Consider the following 22,138-nt stretch of genomic DNA (forward strand, 5'->3'; position numbering starts at 1 on the left):
CACCTGCGACTTTTTTCAAACTGGGAATTAACTGGAGGCGCGATTTGCACTCAGTCGATTTGACGTCATTCCCATTTCTGCAAGATTATGCAAAGCATATTTAAGGGGGAACTCAACCCGAAATGTCAAAGGTGTTATATTGTAAATGTCTATATCTTATTTATCAGCTGTATCGCATTTAGTCGCCATTTTGAGGTCATTCCAAAATGAGGAATTTCGCCCAAAAATGGGATGTGTTGCAAAAAGAAATGAGTTTTCCATTTTCTGATATTTTAAAGTTAAAAGTGCAAATTTGAACAAAAAGCTTCCTGAGCACCTCTCATTTAAAAAAAAAAAAAAAAAAGAAAAGAAAAGAAAATATCAAGGCTTGAATGCGGTTGCTTCCGATTTCAGTCAACTCTCAGTGTCTTCAAATTGAAATCCACTTTTTCAACCCCAAATTTGAGCCATGAATTAGCTACCGACAAAAAAAAAAAATGTGGACAATCAGCGTTGAGGTGGAATTTTGGAATGAACCTCAAATGTAATTTGGCCTATACGGGTGGACTTAATAATTTGACCTTCTCTAAACTTTTGAAAACAACTGTTTCGTTTATCACAACTTGCCCTTATTAACTAAGAAGAAGCCGAAGAGCAAAATTGCCAGCAGGTGTTGACTCCATCGATGGACAAATGCGGCTTCATCATGTTGTTCACATTCTGACGTTGTCACAACTGATCAACAGCAACTTTGTGCAATAGTACTGAAACATGACCAAAGGTTTACAGGTTACATGAAGTTCACCTGGAAAGTTTTTAGTGCATTCTAGGTTTATCCTGAAATTAGAGTAGTGTATTATTTGGTGTTTTTTTTTTTTTTTTTTTTTAAATTTTAGTCAATTAATTGATGATATTTTTTACAGAAAGTTTACAAACTCATCAATGGTAAATGTTTTTATAAAGTAACCTCCAATCCAGTAGGTGGCAGTACACAGAAGACCAAACCTATTCAACAATGTCATCAAAGCAAAAAAAAAAAAAAAAAAAAAAAAAGTCGTCCGGTTCTGCGGCCGTGAGCAGACGACACATCCTACCTGGCGCGTGGTAGTCCACCGAGATGTCGGACGGGCCCTGCAGCACAGCCGACCTGCGGTAGACCACGTGGACTCGGCCCTGGTCCTCCAACTCCTGGGTGCCCCTCTCCAGCGGTTCGATGAAATACTCGTCGGCATCCGTCCGGATCATGCCGGCCTGCAGCACACAATGACCAAACAGTGAACAACGAGAACGTCATCATCATCTCAAGAAAGCCACAAATCGAGAATGTGTCGTGGCTCTCCATCATTGAAGATGTGCGATTAAAAACAAGAACTTAACTGTCCAGCATCACATCACCCCAAAAAATACAAGTGAAAAAAAATGAAAATGGAAAACCAAACTGTCTATCATCACAGTGATGCATTTTAAAAGGAGAAAATGTCACAAACTGTCTAGGAAATTGGTGTGTGGGTCTTTGATCTGAGAAATAAAATAAAAAAGGAAAATTGTCATTAACTGTCAACCACAGACATTAAATAAAAAAAATCTCATCACTGTCCATCACAGTAATAAAAGTGAAAATTGAGAAAAGTGAACTCTCCATCGTCACAAAAATAAAATACGTAGTACATGGCAGAAATGAGAAAATGCCCCCCCCCCTCAAAAAAGAGCTTTCAAATCTAAAAATGAGAAGAAAAAAGAATGATGTAACATAACCGTACGTCCTTCATCACGTGGATAAAAAGAGAATATATATATATATTTGATTTTTTTTTTAATTTAGTTATGTATTTAGTTATTGAGTTACTGTATGTTCACATACAGTTTACATTTATGCAGTGATAGATGGGTGAAAAGAAATCAACCCTTTTTTTTGAGGGGGGGTCATACTTTCTCCCTCAATTGCGTTGCACATTCTGGTGTATGCAACTGGACCACAGGGGGGCAGCATACGACAGACAACTCCTCTCTCGGCTTCTCAACATGGCAGCAATTAGTGGTTCTTCTTGGAGGATAAAGAATATATGCCTGTGAGGCTCGCTCGATGGTCTGCCGACATGTATCGCAGCACTCTTCGTTACTTACAGGCTAACATCAACGTCACATTGACGCTAATTGTTAGCTCTGCAGTCTCCCGTTGTGTGTTAGCATTCAGATAACACGGAGATTTTGACGTGTTTTCCCGTCCACTAGTGCTGGGTCATTTTAGTGCATTGACTACGGAGCGGTTCACATAGCATAAAAAAATAAATAAATAAAAGAGCAGTTCACGTAGACTCGGTGAGCAGCCGATGGCAAACATCGGCAGTTGGCGTCTTGCAACGGCTCCTGCACATAATGAAGCATTTAGCGGGCTAAGTGTTGGATATTTCCCCGGGGAGTTGGCAGCCTGGAGCGAGTGGTTTAAAAGGTCGTTAATGCGGCTTCAAGGTCTTTGCTATCCACATCTCGCGTTTGCCCCTTTGACACATTTGCATTCCAAACCTTTGCGGGGGAATGTAAGAGGACGTATAACGAGAGCCAACCGTTTCGTTGGGATCTTTCTTATAAGTACGTTGACAGCTTTTTTGTGATACAGTCAGTCCATTGGACAAGAGGGGGGGGGGGGTTGTCTGAGTGAAGATGTAGACTGCTACTTTCGCTTTTGGTACGAGCCGCCGAATTTGCTGATTGGCGCTCACGATTTACAGGTCAGGTGTCAAGTTTTAGGAAACATCATGGCATCGTCTCCCAATTCAGAGATAGGGGGGGCGACTATGTCGACGTATCCTTGAGCAAGATACTGATGCCCAAGTTGCTCCTGATGCTGCGTCATCTGGAGCTAGAAGAGCAACAGCGGGAAGTGTTTTGAGTACCAAAAGTGACAGGCCATTAAAGTACTGGTCCAGCGAAGATGGCTCATTTTCCACTAACAAGCCCAGTTTCAATTTTTTTTGATCAGGAAACTGAAATTACTTATAATTAATTTTTTTACAATGTGACAAAGCAAGCAATATATATATATATATATATATATATATATATATATATATATAGTAAATTGAGCAAGTAAAAATTAAAAACTGCATTAACAAAAAGATAAGAATAAAACATTTGAATGAACATGAACACCAAAGTTTTGCGTACAAAAAAGGTTGCCAGGTCATAATGGAACTCGACCCCCACAAAAGTTGTCAATTAATGTCATCGATTAGTTGACAATTAATGGAGGAATGGCGGCACCTCTAAACTTGACTCCAATTTTTGGCTACTCCAACGGCCCGATGACCAAAAACAAGCATTTCAAATGCCCAACTACACTTGGTGCCTTTAAACAGAACAATCGATAGAAAATCCAGAGTAGGACGGCGGGAACATTTCACGGTCCTCGATTGTCAAAACGTCCAATTAGTGTCCCCACAGCAGTTTGTTTACAGCGCTGCAGAAGAAACGTTTTTACCCAAACATCAGCTTTAATGAGACCAGCTGAAGTAAATGGCAGCCAGTAGCGAGACATTAACCTCACAAACAACAACAAATGACAAGGAACATTGAACCAAAAGGCAGGCTGGATAATGACAAAAACAAATTTGCATGGATATATATTTTATTAAGAACAGTAATTGAATAAAAAGCATTTCCGCTGACGCACGCGGCGGCTTATTCAGGATAAGTAAGATTAAAAAGCATGAACAAGACAAAGTGTATTTAACGTTGAAATGTTTTGCACAGAGGTTGCAAAGATCTAAAACTTTTTTTTTTCCTGATGATAAACTGCTTCGTTTTTTGTTTTTTTAACCGTTAACTGTCAAACAGGCCGACAACAAAACCAACAATGTCACAATAAATGTTTGAAACATGACAGACGCTCTGAGCATATGAGAGATAGCTAGTCGCTAGCTAGCGCATCAAGCTAACATCATATTCTATGTCATTAGAAACAAGCGAGACCAGTCACAGAAGATTTCAGTACGCGAAAGTTGCAATTCTACGGTAAATCGCCAAATTGGAAGATAAGATTCCAAAAACATGATTAGTGATTAGACTACTAAGCGTGAAAGTAAAATTGCTTAGCAAGCCAGTCGCCAGTCAGAAGCTAACGCGAGACAAGTCACATTTGATCCGCGTCCAAAGTGCTGTTTACAAAAAAGTTTCATCAGTCGTCTTATTTTACTAACGCTATTTTTGTTTTGTTTTGAATGTGCCATTTTGCCAGTTCGTTTCCAACATGACTTCTCGGGCCTTTTTTTTTTTTTTAGGTATTGACTCTTGAGACTTTTTTTTTTGTGCATCCACTCATGATGGACATGCATACCAAAGTTGACGTTGTTCGGTGAAACTACCTTTGCGGGCAGAATTTCTTTTGATTATTTTTGAAGGTGTCACTGAGTCAAAATGGCCACCTCAAACCAAAATGGCAGCCTTTCGGTGTCGTTTCAGGTGTGCGTTCTTGCAGCTTTCTGGTGGGTTTACTTATGATAGACATGCACACCAAATTTCATGCTGTTAAGTGAAACCTTTGGGGGCTGAATTTAACGATAAATCTGGAAATGTTAACGTCAAACCAAATAGTCGGCTGTCATTTTAGGCATGAGATTTTTTGGCGTGCCAACTCATGATAAATATGCCCACCAAATTTCTCGTTGTGAATTGAAACTGGCTTTGACGGCCAAAATGTCTGCCGCCGCAACCAAACTTCAATTATCACGAGCAACATTCTGTACGTAAAGAATAACAATGACCCAGAAATGAACCATTTTGCTTCACTCAAAGACTGTCAGCTCGCACCACTGAAACTGTCTTAAACACATTTATTTGGTGGTGCGTTTAGGTTCTAAACGTGACAATTTGCTCTCCCTGTTTGTTTTTCTTGCATATTTTGAGAAACGCGCTCGACCGAGATTTCGCTCTCTGACAAGAACTGGAGATGCGTGTCGCTTTCAAGCCGGCGGATGAAAATGGCAGCTAATGATGACGAAGGTTTGCTCGCATTTCTGCAAAGCAAACACACCTTTGAACAACACCGCGGGTGAAAGGTGCCACTGTGCCGCCGCATAGCGAGCCCTCTAAGAGGTTTTCACACTGAAAGAGGCCGTTTCTGACAAACTGGAGCCCTTCAGCTGAATGCCACATGTTGTTCTTGGCAGGGCAGCGCTGTCTGCTTGGCCCGGCCTGAAGCCGGCCGGGGGTATTAAAGTGATGGAACACAGGAGTCTTGATCCCTTTTTTTTTTTTTTAATGCTGTTTCGGGCCCAGCAAATGGTGTAAGTCTGCGTTAAACACCTGCCGTTGTCTTCGCCATCATGGGATAGACATTCAGTGAAGTGGCACCCGGGCTTTCAAATTGGGCTTGACAGTCAATTGAATTGAAATTAAAAAGGCTTTTTTTTTTTTTTTTTTTAAACACAAAGACTGAAATTTGCAGAGGAAAAAAAAATACTTCATTACATGACAAAAACAAACAAATGCTGCTCTGTGTCACGATTAATGCCCAGACACTCATTCACAGGCCACGCCCCTTAAAGGCACACATAAAACAGGCAAATACTGCAATAATTACATTTAAAAAGAAAAGCTTTTTTTCTATGCTTTTCTACAGTACAGTGCTAATTTGATGTCTTTTTTTTTGGGAGGGGCGAGAACGGATTCATGGACTTTCCATTCAATTGAAAGCGGACCGATCATTTGACATGACAAGATCCTTCGGTCATGCATCTATCATGCAAAAATCCCACAAATTTAAAAATGTGATTTTGACCAAATTTACATACAGGTCCTCCAGGTACTTCTCATTATCTAATATTTGTCCAGAGCCTCTAAAGATCTACGTTTTGAAATCTATTCCTTGTATTATTTCATTTTGAGTGTTTTTGTAGTGCTTGCTTTCGCTTTTTAGTTTTGCATTTTCTTAGTTTGTTGGTTAGTTAGCTAGCTAGCCAGGTAGCAGCTAATATTTGCTTACATTTTTCTAACTGACTCGGTAGTTTGTTTATTTATTTGTTAAGTATTTATCTTTTTCATGAGTTGTGAAGTTAGTTGGTTGCGTAGTTAGCACTTTTGTGAGCGAGGTAGTCTGTTAATTTCTTCATGAAGTCATTGATTTGTTTGTTATGTAGTTAGCTCATTCATTACTTAAGTGATTTGTCCGGTAGTTTTTTAGTAGTTTTCTTCTTTTTTCCGTTGTTTTTTTCTTTATTAGGTAGGCACTTTGTTCATGTCGTTTCGCTTTGAGTTGTTCATTCATTCATTGTTTGCTGATTTGCTGTTCAGTTCTTAGCGAAATAAGACCTTTTCTGTTTCATGTTGAAATTTTTTTGCTCATTTGTTTATAAGCATGTTAGAGATTTTATTTGTTCATTAGATAAGTCGCTTCATGGTTCTTTTTTGCTTTTATAATTACTTGGGTTGTTATTAAAATGGTATGTTTTTTCTCATGTACTTTGCTCTTTCAGATGTTATTTAGTTAGCATTGTTGTCTTTTTTCAATTGTTAGCTATGCGGATCGGTTGCCCCTAAGATTGTTTGTTCATTCATTTATTAGTTATTGTACTTCTGTTAATTAATCTGTTCATTCCTAAGTTAACCAAGCATTTTTTCAGTGATTTGTTTGTCACTTTGTTAGTCATATTCCTTCAGGGGGGAATCCGCTTTTGATTTTTTGGTGGGTTTTAAATTTCAGGACATTTTTAGGACAAACAGAGAAAGACATTTGAACCTCCACCAACGGAGACATCACCAGACTTGCTTCCAGCATCAAACAGTACACTTTATTTCATAACACCTTCCTTGCTCACTTTCATTAGTTTGGCGGGAAAAAGCCATGGTTGGTGAGAAACGCACATGATATTCGTACGTGCGTAGAATGAACGTGGTGACGAGAAAAGTCAGGACGCGTGTTTCTGTGTGTGTTTTTGTGCGTGTGTGTGTGTGTGCGCGCAGTAGTTTACACGTGGAGGCCACGGACGTGAACTTTGAGGAGGATGGGAACGACGAAACGTTCCTCCCACTTGAATACATGGAGGTCAGCTGCATTCCTGACTTGTTTGCTCTTATCAGTTTTTTTTTTTCCCTCGCGCTCTCTTTTGCAGCCATGTGCATGCAGCTCTCTCTGGCCATGTGACCCACACAACCAGTATAGAAGAAGATGGAAAACGTGGTTAAACACACGAATACCTTATTCCTGTACTTCGGACAAAAATATACTGTGAGATATATTATATACACAGTACATATACACCGTATACACGCACACACACACACGCGTATATGTGTGTGTATATATATATATATATATATATATATATATACATATACATATATACATATACATATATATACACATATACATATATATATATATATATATATATATGTATATATATATATATATATATATGGACGGAACGATTTAATTTGCGCTGACATTTAAAAACGTGAAGAAAAATGCCATCATACCATTAAAAACAACAAAAGCTATAACTGTAATAATGCAAAGACACAAAAGAGGTTTTGTGATGGGCGCCATTTTTTTTCTCAAGTTTTTAAAAACTACTTTCTGTCAACTAAAATTTCAGAATCATGTGTAATTGTGTCTCGAATTATGTCAATAAAATATTTGTCCCTTAGCAAAGCTAAATTCATCAAAAATATATCATTTTGAGACCTATTATTGTGTAGGTCTCAAAAGTCAGTAGTTTGTGGTGCAAATATTATTGATGAATATTTAATATACGTTTGACATTGAACACATCTGTATTTAACTTAAGCAATTAGCATGTTTTCGCCATCTTATAATTTCACAAGTAATTCAATTTAAGCATGGCGTGAGTACTAAATTCTTCCTGTGACCAACAATGACGACTGTTTTTACAAAAGCAACAATCAAAAAGAGCAAGTGTGCTCAAACCTCTCCAATCACTGTCAATACAACCGCAAGAAAGCGCATGCCATTGGCTTTTCCAAGTTGGACACAAAAACTCACAACAGATGTTGTTTTGCTTTCTTATTTCCAAGGATGTCCACTTTGAGAGATGAGAATTAATTAATTAATGAAAACATTGCTCAAAATAATCAGGATCTGATCCGATTACCATTTTAGCCATCATCGCACGGTGTCTGCATCAAAGTCAGGCGGACGTACCGCGACGCCATTCGTTACCTCTTATAAATTAAATTAAAAAAAAAAACACAGCTCAACACTTGACGTGTTACATCAGTTTAAAAACCAAGCACTTTGCGACCAGCATGCCAGCAACACACACCCACACACACACACACACCCACAGTCCACCACTATGCTACTGAGGTAGCAGACACAGGAAACGTGCGCTTGACAAGACTGCTGGCTATAATTAAGTCATCGTAAAACACACACCTCGCACAAGGCGAGCGTGGCGCATCAAAGAGCAACACGCTTCCGCCAAACGCTTCATCGAACCACATCATGCTGGGCTCTGAAAAGCATGTTCGAAACAATACTGTGCTGAATAAATTAAGACTCACTTCGCTCATTTTAATCATGAATCATGTTTGAGCGGCCAAGCAAGCTTTCGGCTTCCAGTAATTGATGCAGTTCTCAAACTGGTTTATAATGGCCTACAGATGTCCCAAGATGGCGGCAAAGCTGTGTTTTTGTCTTCATGAAGTGCCTCAACTCACTTTGACAGATTTCCACAGGACCAAAATGTTACCAAGATGTTGGCAAAGCTCTCGTTTGGCTCCAACAAAGCTCCTTGGCCAACTTCAATGTGGCTCCTTGGCACCAAGATGGCAGCAAAAATCCGCTTTTTTCTAAAAGAAGCCCTTCAACTTACTTTAGCATAGTTCGTCAGCACAAATTGGCACCTCAACGCCGCTTTTGTCTAAATGAAGCCACTGCACTCACTTGGATATACAAAGTAGTTGCACGGCACCCCAATGCCACAAGGTGGCGGCAAAGCTCTCCTTTTGCCTTAATGAAGCTTCTTGTCAACATAGCTCCTTGGCAGCGAGTAACCTTTTTGTTGAAATGAAGCCCATGGACTCACTTCAACATAGTTGTTCAGCAGCTAAATAGTACCAGTTGGCGGCAAAGCACCACTTTTGTCTAAATGAAACTCCGGGACCCACTTCAACATAGTTGTTCAGCATTAACAAGATGGCAGCAAAAGCACTACTTTTGTTTTGCTTCTCAACTCAGAGCTCTGTTGCATCAAGATGCGAAAAGATTGCGGCAAAGGAAACATTTTGTGTAAATAAAGTTCTGCTCAAGTTTTTTTTGTATGGTTCATTTCACAAATGCTGTCCATGCATTTGAAGGTTCACAACTTGACCGCCACCGTGCCTCCGTTATCTGTTTCGCTTCTCCTCACGAGGGTCGCGGGCCTGCTGGAGCCCATCCCGGGTGACAAGCAACCATCCGCTCTCCCACTCACACCTTGGGGCAATTTCGCGTGTTCAATCTACCATGCATGATTTCCAGAGACGGGAATAGAACCCTGCACCTCTGCACTGTGAGGCCATCGTGCTAAGCAGTCGTCCACCGTGCTGCCCATCTTATTATAATCCCAAGAAAGCATTAATAAATGGTTAATTTCCCAATTATTCAGCCTGATGGGAATCATGTAAGAAAGCGTAATACTTGCCGTGTAGCTCCACTAAGATTAGCTCGTGTGTGTGTGTGTGTGAACACTTTTTTTAACTCCAAGAAACAACCACTAATTCAAACGTAAAGGACTAATTCATGAAATGAATCATTCCCTTATTGCTCTACAAATTTTTTATTTAGAATTATTAATGGCCATTCTAATAAATGAACCCCATCGTTTAATTGAGTAATGTGTGCGGTTGAATTATACATGAGAGGAAAAAAAAACGAGCCTCCACATGCATGTGTCGCAGCTCTCAGCGTGATGAAGCGCAGCACGAGCAAATAACCTCGGACAGCTAAATGCCACAACATCATTTGAAAAAGCACAACTCTCACATCCCGTGTGGACCCCCGACCCCTCGCACCAGCCCCCTTCCCGCTCCTCCCACAATACACACACACACACATACACACACGCACTCTCACCAAGCCGCTGATTAACTCCTTCCTCCAGCCTGCTTCAAAGAAAATTGCTGCCGATACCACATTTTCTGATACTTGTCCGCACATTTTGCTCCAGAATGCCTTGATAATTTTTCCGACTTCATGCACACTTTGAGAATGCCCCATGCCGGATGGAGCAAAGCAGCCCCAACACAGAACGTCTTAACATAAGTCAGACGGCGGGTACAGTTATTTAATTAGTTACTCTTGTGTCTTTGCGATGGCACAGAGTCAAGACCAGGTGCAGAAATGGTTTGCAGGCTTATTCTAATCATTCAATTTTTTTTTAATTTTTTTTTTAGTATCTGCAGTGACAACTAACTGGCTGTGACTTGTCAGGACAGTAAAGTAGCGTGATTAAAATTGAGATGAGCTCTGGAGTTCATGAACATCACTAAGAAGACATTTATTTGAGGCAATTTCCGACCGAAAATGAAGACGACAAGCGCGGACTGATATTTTTCAAGTTGAACGTCTTCAGTGCGGTTCGGGTGAATGTCGGAAATGGGCGGCGTTGGAGATAATCTGTTGACGATTTATTCTAAACATGAATGTGCGGTTAGAATCATTTAATTGGCATGTTTGCAGCAGCTTAGACTAAACGCCGGGAGGCGAAAACGGGTGTGAAAAAGGACATCCAATCGACTAAATTGCAAAACCCGGCTAATGGGACTGGACGAGGTTTCGCCGCTGGGGAGCAACAGGGAAGGTCGAGGGCCAATTTCACGGCTGCTTTAAAAAGGCAGGAAGAGGCTCATTTTCTATTTTCAGTCATGCTCTCGTTTGGAACGGCGCCTCCGTCTTTCCTGCTTGCTTCACAAACATCCTCGCATGGCAGATAAGTGGATTGGGAGCATCCAAACTGGAGCTTGAATTCAAAATAAAATGCGACGCACAGCGGCAGCTTGACGGACGAGTTTTTCTTGTGATGCGCTGTCGCTTCCTCAAGTGTTTAAAAAAAAAAAAAAGAATTCAATATATTTGATGAGACGATGATTAATATTACGTTACGTGGAATAAGAATTCAGCAGATTCCAGTCATCTATTTTGAAATTGAATTCTTGAGTGTCATTTATTGGAATGCTTCCTCTAACAGCGATTCGGGTAGCACAATTTCTACTCTTAGTATCTATTTCAAAACGTCTCGCTAAGTTTGGAAAACTAAAAGCACAAAAACGCATTTTGGAACACATAACTTACTACGTTAATGACCAACTCGCACCTTGCAAAACATCCAAGCCTACTATTTCCACACTTCTGCCATAGCAGAGAACTGTTTGAGCTTATGAGTTCACCTTGCAATCAGCCTGAGCGCGAAAAGTAAGCCGCAGCTGAGTGGGTGCATGAAGCGTGAGAAGACAATTCGAGGCCGAGCAAGAAGATGAGCAGGAGGAGGAAGGACGACTGCGATTGAGTTGAATTGAGCCAGTCGCAAACTTGGCAAATTAACTTCTCCACCCAAGGTCCCGCTGGACGGTATTTGGGAATATCTTTAAATGAAGGCTTGATGCACATTTTCACCAAAAAACATTTGGGGCATTTGAGGTTTTCCGCAGAAAGAATCAGCGCTGCGGTCTCTGTCACACTCTACACCCGCTATATGTTGTGATATGAAGACCGGAAAGCAGTGGTCCCCAAGCTTTTTCCCGCCGCGGACCGGTTCATCCAAGTCCAGAACTTTTGCGGACCAGTGACGACACCCGATGTGGTCGGCTTGCGGATCGTGTCCGGCCTGAACCGGGCCTCAAATAATAAATAAACCAGAATCACCACAAGTTTTTTTTCTTTCATCTGTATGGCCTGCCCAAGTGGCCCACGGACCAGTACCGGGCCGCGGGCCGGTGGTTGGGAACCAGTGCCGTAAATGACAGCTTTGTCACGGGCACATCATTGATGGGAACACTTCAAGTGGGACAGTAAGTGCTGGCAAAGACACAAAAGGCGCCGAATCACTGCCTTCATTTTTTTGTGCTCCATCAATATCTCCTTTTTGCCACAGTAAGTTTCCAGGTTCAAACCGAGATACTCTCCAAAGATTCTATTCTCTTCTCATGATAACTCTGGCGTCTGGCAAAAGTTGGAGTGCCAGTCACGTTTACATGCGACAGCATTTGGTCAAGTTTAGTCCGGTCGCCTCGAAAGAGCATCGAGCTCGCTGCATGAACAAGACTGAGAATGGACGCGGAGAAGGAATGCGCTTTAGTCTGCTATCTTTACGGCGCGCATAAATCTGCGGCAGCAGTCCCTTCCGCTTGTGTAACTCTCAAATTTGTCAAGTGATGCAAAAACATTTTCATTTCACTGCAGTTTCGGCGTATCGCCGCCTCAGATTCATGCTCGCTGCTGCCATGGCTCGCGTAAAAGACTCCTAGATAAGGCTACATTCATTTTTTACTCTCCTCGAAAAGTCTCCATGTCATAGTTACGACAATACATATTCCATCCAGCCTCTGATGAGCCGATATCACAGTTTGTGATTTGTTTTTAGCATGCTGTCCAACAGAATGAACAAGCCAGTTGGAGCCACCAAAAGAAAGAGCAGACCTCCCGATGTTAAACTTTGCCGAAAAGACTTGATGCTAACTGATCAGTAAAGCAAGACAAAAAACTACTGATGTGCTTCCCCAAAAGAGAAAAACAATAAACTCTTTATGTTGAACTTCCCTTAAAAGAAAACAAGCTACTAATGTTGAGAAAGAGAAAGACAAACTACTGATTACACACTTCCCTAAAAACAAGACAAAGTATTGATGAGGAACTACCCTAAAAAGAGGACAAAACTATCGACGATACACATTGATCAAAAAAAGAAATAAAAAGAAGAGACAAACTTTTCATGTTGCGCATCCATAAAAATAAGACCAAATTATTGTCGTTGCAGTTTCCTAACACAAAGACAAACTATTAATGATGCACTTTCCCAAAGAGAAGACAAATTGCTGATTTCCTAAAAACAAGACCAAATACAAATGTGGCACTTTGCTAAAAAAGAAAACATTTGAATATTGTATTACTTTTTAACGGGATGCATTGTATTCAATATTTGAAACGAATACACAAGAGATTCTTCTGGTGCCATGACCCAGTTGGCAACTTTAAAGCTGGGTAAGTACCAGACCAGAATTTCTTTTTTTTTCTTTTTTTTTTCAGGGGAGTGGGGCGGCGTGCCCTTAACATCCCGAATGTAAAGAATTGCTTTCCCTCAGAGAATCTCTAAATACCACTTGAGTGTTTTACGAGGGTGACGGGGAGGTCCGATTGGCCCGACCGCACAAAAGACCACTCCTGTTTTATGTTGGGAAGGGGTCGTTTCGGGGGGCCTTCGCCGATTAATGGCCACTCAAGCGTAACAAACGTTGGTATAAACAGCCTCTTGAGAACAATCCGCTGTAAAAATGCTGACGTAAAGAAAAGTCCCGAGTTCCGGCGCCCCCAAAATGGGCCCGTTGATAAGGTCATTGAACAGCACACTTACCAGGCCGTCGCAGTTGTTAATGGCAACCGAGGCACCGGGGACGTCCGTGATGTCGCCCACAAAAGTGCAGTCTGTCTTCAGCAAGCTTATCCTCCCCGTCCCGTTGTTGGATTCGGCCCGGTTGGTGACCGGTCGGGAAGCTCCGCCCGCGGTCTCCGAGCCTTCGTCGTCGTGCCATTCCACCGTAGCCCCCGGCGCCACTAGCCGATTGTTGGGCCGCAGTCGCAGGTGGAACTCCTTGCCAAAGGCGCTGATGTTGAAGAAGAGCTGATCCAATGGGGCCGGTGGCAATGTCGACGGCGGCGTGGTGGACGCCTCCCTCCTGACCCGTTTGTGGGTGGCCGACAGCAGGTGGGACAGGAAGCGGCCGTGGGCGTCGGTGCTGAAAGGTGTAACCAGGCCGTATTCCTTCAGACGGCGAGTTAGGTGATCTGCAACACAAATGACCAGACCAGTAAATCAAAAAGAATCAGACAAGAACAGGCCACCAGTTTCCTAAACAACTTTGCATCTGAATTCTTTCCTGCCAAGAATGTCAACAGGCTGTCATAGCATGTGGACCACCGGTCCAAAGGGGGTCCAGATTCCATTCGACGCCAGTCCCAAGAAGGGACACATGCGAGGCTCGCGACAACATTCGCACATGTCGTGTATTGGTGCATTTAGCGGGTTCAATTCTTGGCCAGTGCCGCAGAAAATGCTCCGACGCAAGTCCCCAAAGCCGACTGGAAGGACGCCCACGTGAAAAGAGCACCCGATAATTAGTCGTTGTGGCACAGTTTCCATTTGCAGCCAGTGTCGCCGTGGCATCAGTGACCTTCTTGCGTAAACGGTTCTTGTGACAAGAAGGGCATGAAAGCTCAACCAATAAGTCAAGTGAATTGCTATGTTGCAGGTTTATGCCCCAATGTCAGGTCACCAGAGTCCACAAGTCCTGGTTCAAGGCCCGAACAAACGGGAGGCTTGCCATGTAAAACTGTGCCAAGCAAATCATGTGGAACCAGCAGACTGGGAGTGTCGTCGTTCATGTTGGGGGGGGTTCAGTTTCCAGTCAGTGTCCCAACACCCTCCAACCGGAGCGTTCCAGTGTCGAGACAAACGGGAGGGTTGCATCAGGAAGGGCTGAAAGCCTAAAAACTGGCCAAACAATTCATGTGAGAGACTTGCTGCGGAGTGGGTTTGACTCTGACAAGTTCCTAAAAAATGGGAAGATTTGGAGTTGAAGTTAGCAAGAAGTTGATCTAAGTGCTAAACTACTGTCAACACAAACGTGTTTTTTCATTTGTAGTCTTTTTTTGGATAAAAAGAGGCATCTTCATAAATAAACACAAGCAGTTATGGAAGCTAGTTCCAAGTTAGCCGCTAAGCTAACAGCAAGCACAGCTTTTCTACTTCTACACTTTGTATTTTCTGTTCCTCTGGATGCCCTGTGACACAAGTCTGCCTCTCACAGGTCAGTGCAGGGACTACGCGGGATTACATTTGAGGGCGGTCTTGATTGTTGGGGGCTGTTTCATGCAGTTTATTTGTTTCTCATCTCACATTTATTGGAACACTTTTGAGAGGCACTTCAAAAAAATTACACGCAACTGAAAAAGTAATTCGTTTGTGCCTGATTGTTGTTGTTGTTTAATTCAACCCTGATGTCAGTTTTACTTAGAAACATGAAATTGGGAAACTTGTTTGTCACGGAGACCAGATAATTTTTTTTTTTTAAAAACATTTTCAAAAAACAAGCTGGAAAAAACAAAAAACAAAAAAAAAGAAAAAAATGAACACAAGAAGTCGGAAGCTGATATTTCAGGCTTGGTTTGGCAATTTCCAGGATTTTGTAAATGTGAACTCGTCCTTGAGAATTTGTCCCATTGCTCCTAAATTTACCTCAGGTATGCCAAACACGTGGATGATGCTAAATTGCGAGGAATTGGATTTTTGGTGATTGTGCGTTACAGCAACAAGGCAGCACCGATTGATTACATGAAACTTAAAAACTCAACTCCACAAGGTAAGATTGTGACTGAAGACAATCACAAAAGCGTCCCCGACATGCAAAAATGTGTAGTTAGGTGGGTCGGAAAGAAAAAAAGCAAAGTCGTATTTAGAAGCCTTGTAATTACGCGGAAGGTTTGGCCATTCAAACAGGTGTCATTGGTGAAGCTAAAATTACACGTCTGGAGAAATGACAAGCCTGTTAAAAGCAAAAATGTGATTAAAAAACACAAACACAGAGTTTTCTTTTGGGGGGGGCAAGGACGAGGGGGACTCTATTGCAGGTGCCACTTTTGTCATAAATGACATTCGCGAGGAAGAAGTGATGAACAAAAACAGCAAAAATGAAAAGCGGCTCTCACGCATCTGCTTTGAAAACATGAAAGATTTTTTGTGAGGCGAAGGCCAAGAGGTCTGTCATCTGACTCGCTTGTTTGTTTTTTAACACGTTTGCAACATTGTCCCCGATTTGCTTTCACCTGAGTGAAAAGAAACCAAGAAAATATATAGAAAATAAATGGACAAAAAGTGCATTTTTAAAATCACTTTTCCGACACAAAACTGAAAAGTTGCATTGATTGTATCATTTGGGAACAAAAGACTAACATAGATTGTTTTTTGTTGTTGTTTTTTTTTCAAAGTTCATTTTCATGCTCATTTTCCACTGTGAATCTCCAAATGCCACGCGGCCTTGAATGCATCATTTGGAGCAAGACACAAGAAGATTAGATCAACTTTATTAGTCCCACAATGAGGAAATTTGCATCGGGGTGCAGGAAATTAAAAAAAATACCATGCTAGAGAAAAACAAATATATTTTTGTTTTCATCTTTCTGCTGCTTTTCCACTGTGGTGGTGTAAAGTCCAGACAGCAATGAATGCATCATTTGAAAATGAGATATATGGAGTATATGTCAATCCACGTTCAACTATGACTATTTTAAAGTATGCTTTATTAAATGCATCATTCAGGAGGCCTGGCAAAAATGATTCCTATCACGGTCAATCAAGGTTCTATGAGTATTTTGATTTCTCTTAGTCATCTCTTGCTATCAAAGTTAACAACTTATATTATTTTTGGGCTAATATGACAGCTAAGCTTGGCAAAAACAACTTGCAGGATGGCCACAATTTGACCCTTGCAATGTCTATTTCCTACAGGGAAGTATCAACACTCATTGTCGGCAGCCATGTTTTCAGATCAGAAAGGGACAATCCCCACCTTGCCGGGCGGTCTTTGAATGCAGCAATTTCGTACAAACGGGTCTCAGCAACACTTGCGTTTGGAAGTAACATGATTTTTAAAATTGCGAAAAAGGACGCGAGCAATAAGAGAGGTCAAGTGTTAACGTAAGAGGGATTAAGGATGAGATAAGGGGGTACGGCGCGGACCATGTCGAGGCTCAACTACTCGCTTAACCTCGCGATGGAGAACAGATGTGGAGGATCCAGTTCGAATTTCGGACTTCCTGTCTTGAGCAAAGCACCGATACACTAAAAGTGTGCATGCGCATGTGTTTGTATGGGTGTGAGTGTAACCCAGTTTTTCCAAACTAACAAATTTAGCATCTCACAACACACACACACACACACACCCCTACATACACATATACATACATATATATATACATATATATATATATATATATATATATACATACATATATATATATATATATATATATATATACATACATATATATATATATATATATACATACATACATATATATATATATATATATATACATACATATATATATATATATATATACATATATATATATATATATATATACATATATATATATATATATATATACATATATATATATATATATATATATATACATACATATATATATATATATATATACATATATATATATATATATATATACATATATATATATATATATATATACATATATATATATATATATATATATATATATATATATATATATATATACGATTCATTCTTTTTTGTGCAGTTTGCATGTACTCCTGGTGCCTGCGTGGGTTTTCTCTGGGTACTCCGGTTTCCTCCCACATTCCAAAAAACATGCATGGCAGGTTGATTGAACACTCTAAATTGCCCCTATGTATGAGTGTGAGCGCAGATGGTTGGTTGTTCGTCTTTGTGTGCTCTGCAATTGGCTGGCAACCAGATGATGGTGTACCCCGCCCGCTGCCTGAAGACAGCTGGGATTGGTTCCAGCACCCCCCCCCCCACCCCCACCCCCACCCCGACCCGCGACCCTCGTGAGGAGAAGCGGTACAGATCATGGATGGATGGATGGACTTTCTAAGGCAAAGAGGTTGTTACGAAAAGAAAAAATGAGTAATTGGCAATGTTAAAAGTGTTAGTTTGACAGCTATTTTCAGCAATAAAAATCTACAGCAAAAAAAAAAAAACACGTGTGAGTGAGAATATCTTTCCATCATCCCTCCCCAGTTTTCATTGAAACTCACCTTCTCGATCATCTTCACCAGCCTGCAAGACAAAAGGAGGGAATCATTTTTTAGCATTTATTTGTTATATTCACGTTAAGAAGAGAAAACTGGCCGCTTTCAATCTTGTGCAAATTAACCAAAAAAAGCTTTATTGAAAAGGTTATGTAACAGGATAAAGTGTGTCGTGCGTGTGTGTGTGCGTGTGTTTTGTGTGTCAACATATCACACAATGCGCGCATTTAAGGGAGTCAAACGTTCTTTCCCCGCAGTCAGTCCCTCTTCTGTTTTGACCTTGTAAACGTTCAAAATGAAAACATTTGAGCATCAAAGTTGTTACCTTGGCGGCTGAAGTCGCGACAAATCCCAACAGCACCAAAAAGGCGATTGACAGCGCGGCCATCACGAGTCTTGTCAAGGAAATCATAAGAAGTCAAGTTTATCCCCCCAAAAATAAAAAATAAAAACATTTAAAAAATGATGAGATGTGCGGCAAAAGCAATCCCTTTTCTTTTTTTTAATGACGCAGAGTGTCGTGAGGCGAGTTTCGTGACTTTTGGGGGTCACTTTGTCACTCCAAAGTTTGCGCTTGTCCGCCGCTGCTCGCGTCTCGGCCGCTGCACAGCTGCGCGACCTGCCTGCTCGCTTGCCTGCCTGCTTGCTTGCGTGCTCAAGCCCCCGCCTAATAAACCAAATAAGGCAGGCCCTGTAGGACGTCACAACACCCAGCCACCCAGCCCGTTAACTTCCCACACTCACTCACATAGAGTGCATATCAAAAGTCTACACACCCCTGTTCAAATGCCAGGTTTGTTGATTTTAAAATAAAAAGGACTTATTTGAAAAGTTTTTTCCACCATTTATGTGACCGATAACCTGAAAACAAACCAATTTTTTTAAACACTTTGAGAATACTGGGTACAGTTTAACAGTCCATAGACTTCAAATGACAATGAGTGCAGTGCATCTTACCGCTATGTAAATTAGTTGCAGGCATGTATGCCCCCGAATTAAATAAAGCTAAGATGCCTTGTTGCCAATTTCTAAAGTGGATTTGTGGATTGAATTCTTGTTGAGAAGTATTAAACCCAGTTGTACAGTGTATTTTTTTTTGCAGATACTGTATAATTTCTTTTTTTCCATACAAGGAACAAAAAAGGAAATTTCTTTTTACGTCACGTTGCATCTCGGGCTGATGAGCCACTCCACCCAAAAAACAAGTAAAATCGCGTCATCTGCTAGCTCGTATCTTGTTGGCCGCGGCTTGATGACGTCTTTTCTGTGTGACACACATAAAGTGGACTACAACTCCCAGTGGACGGTTTAACCTTCACTTTTAACGACTAACGGCTGAGCAGTAATATCGAAATAAATCCCAAAGGGTCGTGTATTAAATTAATTGCCAAAGATGAAAATGAAGGACATTTTGCTGTAATTAGAATAAATGTTTGTCAGATATATAAACGTAAAATTTTGTTCCAGTCAATTTTTTAAAGCATTTTTGTTTTTATTTAGTTAACGAAAACAGTTTTTCAATTTTGTTTGTTATTTTGTCAGTTTCTGTTAACTAAAACAACCTTGAAGAGCACTGACCTTCCATCTTTCAAATCATTTCTTAAAACTGACCTGTTCCGCGTTGCTTTTAACATCTTTTAATCTTTATTTCACTTCTTGCTTTGTTTTTCCTTTCTTTACATTTTTTAAATTTGTGTTTATTTTTGCTTTAAACTGTACATTTTATCCAATATTCCTTATTCTGTCAAATATATTTGAGTGTTGTGGAAAGCACTTTCAAATAAAATGTATAATTATTATTATAATTAATACTAAAACTTTTTGTGAACCCCCAAAAAATTCTTCTTCAAAAACAAAAAAACAAAAACACAGCTAAACCGCCAGTGTGTGGTTTCTGCAACAAAACTGCACAAAAAACACTTAGAACATGTCATTGCCTGTTTTCTGAGTTTGGTCACGTGACATTGGCAAGCTGATTGGTTGTTGTCCGAGCCCTCAGCAACATCATTTTCAATGGACAGCAAGTGTTAAAACAGCCACCCCATGAGCTGGATTAAAAACAGGTGCATTTCACTTAATTCAAATTCCACAAATACAATATTCATCAGACTGGGTGGGGCCACATGGAACTTATTAGAATGAAAGCTTTTGACTTGACCTCCCCTTTAAGTATTCATATTTTTCTGTTCATTGTGAAACCTTCAACACGTATTAGGTTAAAATAAATGACATTTTGGGGTTTTATTTTGAAAATTATTTTATTTATCATTTTATTAAAATAAAGTGACAAAAAGTTCAACAAAGTATAAATAGAAACCTAAAAATAAACAGATCTTAACAACTCATTGCAAAAAGACAAATTTATGACCGTTGGCATCTTACACAATAGACAAACATCTCTGAATGGGTCATATCGGATGCGCTCCCTCACGCGTGTCGGTTGCTCCTGACAAGAGCCACCTTGCGCAACAGAAACATACAGAATGTCTTGAAATATTCCAGGCCAAAAAATAGAACATGACCTTGTGCATTTCCATGTTAGCCATCATAATGCCAGCACCAATCACTTGCCATGACATGAAGTGCGACCCATCTCATTTCCAGACAGCATGTCGCTGTCATTTTCCACATGTGAGCTCTCGCTCCGTCCACAGGCGTAGAGACACGAAAGATGAATGTGGCCCCGACATCGCAAGGAGATGCCGTTGCTTTGAGCATTCCCTTGACAGCTTTGGCAAGGAGGAGGTTTATAATTGATACAGTCGACCCCTGCGGAATTTTCTAATTCACGGGTTGGCCTGGTCATTAAGCCACGGCAAATAGAAAAAAATTGGTAAAGAATTGTCACCCATTGGAATTACATTAAAAAATATATACAGTATTTTCTTTTTTCCTCCGGAAAATATCTTATACAGCTAATAAGCATTTTTCATGAAGAATTGGGGTGGGTTCCCGAGGCCCCCAAAAAAAAATAATAAAATTTTTTTTTTTTTTTAAATTCGGTCCAAAGGGTAGGAAGTGGGTACATGATAAATAAAACCTCTCTCTCTTGCTTGCCAATGTCACCAAAAAGAGCTTGAAAAAGGAAGAAAATTGTGTTTACAATTTCTCAATATGGTAACAATTAAGGAAGTTGGGACATTTTAAAGACTTCAAAAAGCATCTCAAAATGACCCCTAGTTTCAAACTCAAAACAACAGACTGCCCCGTGATGCATTTTTAAGAAAAGGAATGAAGCTGAGAGCTCCAGGCCGCACCACAAGAAAGTGCACAATTTCACAAGCTTAATAATCACCACAAGTGTAGTGAATTGATCAATTCAAAAACATTGGCACCGTTTCATCCTCTTCGTGACCTCAAATACTTCCAAATTATATCAAATAAAAAGCAGACTACCTTCGAAGACTTCTAAGACGAGTTATCCAAACTGCGCCTGCAGCTAACAAGGAACTGCCTGAAAATCATCACCTCCCAAATGAGACAGTAGTACTGTACGTCAGATCGAAAAATAGATGCATTTTTTTTTAAACAGCATTAGCGCATTTTTCTTAGGGGAGCCCAAACAGACCTGGTCTGACGTTATCACACCAAAACCGGATCACGAGTAATGATGGAACCAGTTGTGCATGACAACCGTCATCCAATCCAATAGACCAGTAAAAAAAAAAAAATCAAATGGCAATAATAGTCAACATGAGCTTCCCACACAATTTGGGGTGTCCTGTTTTATAGAAAAGGCAATAAGGCAATCTGGGTTGTACCATGTGAGAGTTAGCCAAAGGGGGGATTGAATTCGGAACAATAGTTGGATAGCGAGACAATAATAGATCTAGCTAGCTAGCTAGCTAGCTAGCGAAATGATAGATAGATTAGATTTGATGACATTACATTACAATAGATAACATTAAATAGATAGGCAGAAAGAGATAGATAAACATAGATTTTTTATACAATTTTGTTACATTTGTGTGTGTGTGTGTGTGTGTGTGTGTGGGTGGGGGATTGTGTTAAGAGAAGACGAAAAACGTAGACAGCCAGTTCCATGAAGCAAGCGGATTCTTTTTTTTTTTTAAACATTTTCTATATCAAGAAAATATAGCCATAAAGCTACGTCAAGCGAGTGTCTTAAAAATGTA

General features: G+C 40.4%; 1 protein-coding gene across 3 annotated transcripts in view; it reads right to left on the bottom strand.

Moving 5' to 3' along the window:
- The window catches only part of adamts3 (ADAM metallopeptidase with thrombospondin type 1 motif, 3), a 78,841-nt gene extending 60,215 nt beyond the window's left edge, over window positions 1–18,626 (bottom strand). For all 3 annotated transcript variants that reach the window (XM_088287998.1, XM_088287990.1, XM_088288006.1), the window contains exons 1-4: window positions 18,328–18,626; window positions 18,009–18,030; window positions 13,545–13,975; window positions 1,074–1,230 (exon numbers count right to left, since the gene is read on the bottom strand). In XM_088287998.1, the coding sequence (XP_088144124.1) occupies window positions 1,074–1,230; window positions 13,545–13,975; window positions 18,009–18,030; window positions 18,328–18,414 (697 nt within the window). In that variant the 5' untranslated portion in view covers window positions 18,415–18,626. The remainder of the gene's footprint in view (window positions 1–1,073; window positions 1,231–13,544; window positions 13,976–18,008; window positions 18,031–18,327) is intronic.
- Window positions 18,627–22,138: the final 3,512 nt, after the last annotated feature.

The sequence above is a fragment of the Idiotropiscis lumnitzeri genome, chromosome 1 (assembly GCF_059441095.1).
Source record: "Idiotropiscis lumnitzeri isolate Australia: NSW breed Sydney's pygmy pipehorse chromosome 1, RoL_Ilum_1.0, whole genome shotgun sequence".
In the NCBI taxonomy this organism is placed as follows: domain Eukaryota; kingdom Metazoa; phylum Chordata; class Actinopteri; order Syngnathiformes; family Syngnathidae; genus Idiotropiscis; species Idiotropiscis lumnitzeri.